Source organism: Rutidosis leptorrhynchoides, chromosome 9 (assembly GCF_046630445.1).
Source record: "Rutidosis leptorrhynchoides isolate AG116_Rl617_1_P2 chromosome 9, CSIRO_AGI_Rlap_v1, whole genome shotgun sequence".
Classification (NCBI taxonomy): Eukaryota; Viridiplantae; Streptophyta; class Magnoliopsida; order Asterales; family Asteraceae; genus Rutidosis; species Rutidosis leptorrhynchoides.
In genome coordinates this window covers 270,042,722-270,048,136 of record NC_092341.1, presented here as the reverse complement: position 1 = coordinate 270,048,136, position 5,415 = coordinate 270,042,722, and the positions used below count along the sequence as shown (strand labels likewise).

Below are 5,415 nucleotides of genomic sequence, written 5' to 3'. Positions count from 1 at the left end.
TTTCACTTTATCAATCAAGTGATCAACCACCCCGACCCGGTCTTGATTGTCAATTAGCATAATTCACCTTAGCACAATGTAGAAATTCCTTGGGCAAAGTCACAAGTGAAAATCACAAAGTCTTGGACAAATGGCAAGAATCAACAACCTATAAATGAGAGGCCAAGCTCTCTATTTATAGTATTCGAAATATCCGCGGTCTGCGGATTGCTTAACTATCCGCGGTCTGCGGATTGCTTAACTATCCGCGAAAACTTAGCGAAGCGACCCGCAGTCTTTCATTAGCGCGGAAACTGGCCCGCTATCTTTATTTTCAGCGAATATTCCGAGCCTTTCGAATATACTTCGCGTAACTTCTACTTTCAGCCTTTAGTAAATAAAATATACATATACAATGCTATGTATAAAATATACATATACAATGCTATGTATAAAATATACATATACAATGCTATGTATAATGCTATGTATATGATCACTTATCAATATACAATTATTGTTTGACACATCTATGTGATCATTGCTTCTCTATTTCCATATTATTTATTATCTTATTCATCATCTGAAACCCCTTAATGATAGTCACTAAGGGTCACATTTAAATAAATTCTTATTAGGATTGTTATTATTATGAGAACTTGAAGAGATGGTCAATAGTCACTCGTCACTTAGTTGCCACATCATTGCACGTTTAAACATTAAAATGTTACAGTACTAATATACGATGTTGTACAAGTTGAAGTTACACCATCAATCAAGATTCAATAGCTTGTAAAGCAATGTACCATGTACAGTATTCAATACTCAAAGTACAAGTTAGTACAACCTACTCGAGTCATAAAAGTTTTAAAGGGTAGTCCACATGCAAGAGTGATCAGTTAGCAAGTGTAAATTAGTTGACTAATACATGAAGTATCTAATGATACAAACACAAATACAAATACAACAACAGCAATTGCAAATTTGTTCTTGTTTTTTGTTTTTCTGAGTCAGAAAATTGATGTATAAAAAAAGTGTTACCACCTTTAATTGCAAATACAAACACAAATTCAACTGATCATTTTTACACCATGCCAACAAGTCGTCCTCATAAACAAGTGTTATTGAGGTTTATTAGCAATCCGACTCGAAACACCATGTAACAATTTCACAAATCCAAGAAAACTGAGTTTTCCGTCTGTGTGTCTGATCCAGTCATGTAACACAGCGTGAACAGGGACCGATGAGCTGAGCCCGAGTTCCTGGATTATACAGTTGATATATGATTAACGGATGAACATGGCCCACACTAATGATGAGGCACAATACGCAAGGATGCAAAAAATGCTACTCAAGAGTACTCGGTCAGGACTTTTTTAGGGACTACTCGGCAACTCGGGAGTACTCAAATGTTGACCAAGTTGACTTTGACCGATTTTCGAGCAATCTTGAGTTTTGGTCATGTTTTTGGGCAAATTTGACCGAGTTCGGCCGAGTTTGACCAAGTTTGACTGAGTTCGGCCGAGTTTGACCAAGTACTCACCGAGTAATTTAAGAGTTCTGCAACACTACGGAGTATGAACCGCATTTAATATTGAGTGCGGACTTGGCGAACAAGTTGAAGGTGGTCTAAGTGTAAATTCATTGCATATGGGTATTCCTATATATTGTAGCCTTTTTAATTAAAAATAAAATTACATGATTTAGACAAGATTACGATAGTAAAATATTGTTTAGGAATTCAACGTTAGCTCATTGATTACTTTTAAGAGTTATAAAGAAACGTTTTGATCGACAACCAGGTCCATTTTGATTTGTTATCCAATTTTGCAACCTCTAAACACTATGTTGAAAGATAAATAAAAAATAAAAGAGTGAGTTAACTTACGGAAGCGAGTTCTTCAATCATGATGGCTCGGTTACCATCCTTTTCGAAGAGTTCGTATGCACAACGAGCATGCTGTTCCCATCTATCAAGAGCCTCTAACTGATATATATTTATGGCAGCTGCACAAAATTCTTCAAAATCCATTCTCCGATACTGAAGCGCACTAAGCTGTACATGTAACGAAAACGTGCATTACGATCCGACAGTACATAAATGAAAACAACGAATTTATAATGATTATTTAAAATTTATTTATAATGGCATACCGATGCTAAGAAATCATGTACGCGCGACTCCTTCATGGCATCCGTTGCATGTTTCGTCAAAGCCTGAAAACGTTCACGAAAATATTGAATACACAAAAGTTTATTATTATGTAAGTTAAGTGAATTTCATAAGATCTTTACTTACTGTTTTGATATTATCCATACTTATGGATCCGTTTTTACTCGGTTCCAATAAAGAAAACTGCTCTTTTAGGTAAAACAGCTCATCTACGGTCAACGTCTTCGATAAAGCCTGCAAATTTAAAGATAAATACAGTTCAACACAATCTAACTAGCAATTACAAGTACTGTCAGACCATCATAAAACACACCCGTAACGCAGCTTTACGAAGAGCGGAAGATCGCATATAACCCTTCATGAGTCTCAATATTGAGATATCAAGAGGAACTTTTATTTCGTTAGCAGTATTTCTAATCCATGGATGACCTGCACCATATCATATCATATTAAAAAAAAAAAAAGGAAAAAAAAAGGTTAGCAACAACATAAAAAAGGATGAGAGATGCTTACTGAGGGCTTGAGAAGCAGTCATTCGTTTTCTAGGATCTTTGTTTAATAAGCGTTTGACGAAATCTTTGGCCTCGGATGACAGTGTAGGCCAAGGTACTTCATCGAAACTTGGATCGGCTTTTAAAACGGCTCGAAAGATCCCTGACTCGGATCGGGCCCAAAAAGGACGACTGCCACATAAAAGAATATATGATATGACACCAATACTCCATACATCTGCTTCGGTACTATACGATCTATGTAAAACTTCGGGCGCCACATAATACGCACTGCCCACAATATCATTAAGCCTTTCATCTGAAATACACCGACCCATAAAATCAGGCATACATAAAGACGTGTGTATATATGTGTATGAACAAACATGTATATGTAGAGAAGGAAAAAATACCAGGCTTTACAAAATCTGACAAACCAAAATCTATAGCTTTAAGCGGCGAGTTTTCATCCTTGGATGTAAACAAGAAATTCTGATACAATAAAAGGATAATAATTAGACAAAATCTATACCATCATGTGCCAAGCACATGACTAGTTTCAACGAAAAAAACTGACGGCCATTAGGTCGAGGGACCAATGGCGTAACTAATGCTAACGTGGGTGACCAACCACATAGAAAAAACATAAGTGGTTATGGTGCATTTTTGGGCAAATGTCAGAGCCCAAACGCATAAGTTTTTCTTTGATCAATAGTCTAAAAGTTTCATTAAATTTTGAGTCGAGTCAAACACCTAAGAATTCAAGGGATAAAAGATGTGAGTCGACAAAACTAATTTGTGTCGAGTCGATTCATATAAAATATACAATTAAGACATAACGAGTTATCTACATGACTAAACTAGTAGCAGCATCACCTCTGGTTTCAGGTCCCGGTGAACCACTCCTTGAAGATGACAGAAGGCAACAACATTCAATATTTGTATCAATACGGCTTTAGCATCATCTTCACTGTATTTACCACCTCTGAAAAAAAAAAAAAACATATTTCCAACGGAATTCATTGTTATAACCACACTCAAAAGAAGTATGCATGTTACCTTGAAAGTATCCTATCTAAAAGCTCCCCTCCTTCACATAACCTATAACAATTTCATAAACTTAAGTTGCATAACATTTTCTAACAAGAAAAATAAAAATCAAAAACTTTAATCATTAAACGTACTCCATCACAACATAGACTTTTTCAGAATCTTCATAGGCATCATAAAACTTCACTAAGTTGTTATGCCCTGATAAGGCTCGCAATATCTTTACCTCCCTTCTCACATCTTCAATGGCAATGGCAGTTGTCATCTATAAAAACACATTAAAACATAATCAACAGACTTGCACAATGCACTAATAAGCGAAAACCGAATATTTCTAATCGAAATCCCTAAAGTTTACAACTTTCATGGTGTAATTGCATAATACCTAAAGAAATTGACACCTAAACATAGCAATAGCTTAAATTAACAATCTTTATCCTATTCTATTTCCCTAAATTAAACTTAATCAAGAATTCAAACAGTCAACAACTGAATTTTGTTAAAAAGGTGAACTTGATCAAATTAACAACTCAGCTTCAGATCTGATCACAAAACCAACTCAACATACAGATCAAACCACATTGCACAATCTTACATCTTACATAACCACTAACCAAAATTTAATTTCAAGTCAAAACAAACAAACCTTTGACTTTGGGATAACTTTGACTGCAACATCTTGACCCTTTAATTCCCCTTTCTTAAACTTAGCTTTACAAGTATACCCAAAATGGCCTCTCCCAACTTCTTCACCAACCTCATACTTATTCCCAAAATGCTTCGAAAACCCAAAACTTTTATCCAAACCCGAACCCGAATCCACTTCACTACCTTCCGGAATTACCGCTTCATTAGGTTTAACCGACCCATGCCGTCGTGCCAACAATGATTTAATATGTTTAGCCGGCGACGGCGGTGGAAACGGCCGCCGGAAAAACCTCCTCGGAGTTGAATTAGAGCTTGTAGTCGGAGCCGGAGACTTCGCCGGAGATGATTTCTTAGAGAACCAGTTCCGACCAGGACTTGGACTGTAAAACGGAAAAAATGGTGACTTTTTTACTGATACGTCAATTTCATTATTTTTATGAGATGAAGAAGACGACGTCGTTTCTTCAGGGTTTGCGTCGTCGTTAGGTTTCGCCGGAATATCGATGTCGTAATGCCCGGAAAATTTGGATCCTGTTGAGGGTTTTGAGCTGCATCCTCCCATTTAGGGGTTTTTTTTATAAAACTTGTAACCCCTCAACAGGAAATTAAATAATAAAAAATAAGAATAAAAATGGTCAGATTTGTAGATGCATTGCAGCACTAAAGTGAAAATTTGAAATTTGTTTATCTAGGGTTTGGTTTATGAGGAAAGAAAAGTGAGAAGAGGAAGGAGATCTGTATAATAAAAAGGAAAGGAGTGTGTGTATGTGTTTGTTTGTGTTTGTGTGTTTTATTTTATGTTGTACTTTAATTGGAAATTTTCATTTCATTTTTAAGTTATTTTTTGAAAATGAAATCTTACTTCTTACTATACCTTAAAAGAGAACTTTTATTAACAAATAAGTCTTTCAAATCTATCCTTTAATCACCATTAGATCAACTTTTGACTTTTACATACCCTTTGATCTAATGGTTAAAATTAATCCTACTAATTCATTACTTAATCTAAAATTAGCTACATTTAAGTACGGAAATACCCTTTTTAAATAATTCCCATGCCTAAATTTGAATTTC

General features: G+C 35.5%; 1 protein-coding gene across 1 annotated transcript; it reads right to left on the bottom strand.

Moving 5' to 3' along the window:
• Positions 1-835: 835 nt before the first annotated feature.
• LOC139866143 (CDPK-related protein kinase-like) lies at positions 836-5,101 on the bottom strand. Its single transcript, XM_071854276.1, has 11 exons — positions 4,340-5,101; positions 3,828-3,958; positions 3,703-3,744; positions 3,520-3,628; positions 3,057-3,135; positions 2,666-2,962; positions 2,466-2,581; positions 2,279-2,386; positions 2,134-2,196; positions 1,868-2,035; positions 836-1,241 (listed from the first exon to the last, which is right to left on the bottom strand). Exons 1-11 carry the CDS (start codon positions 4,901-4,903, stop codon positions 1,101-1,103), a joined length of 1,818 nt encoding a protein of 605 aa, XP_071710377.1. The 5' UTR covers positions 4,904-5,101; the 3' UTR covers positions 836-1,100.
• Between the last annotated feature and the right edge of the window lie 314 nt (positions 5,102-5,415).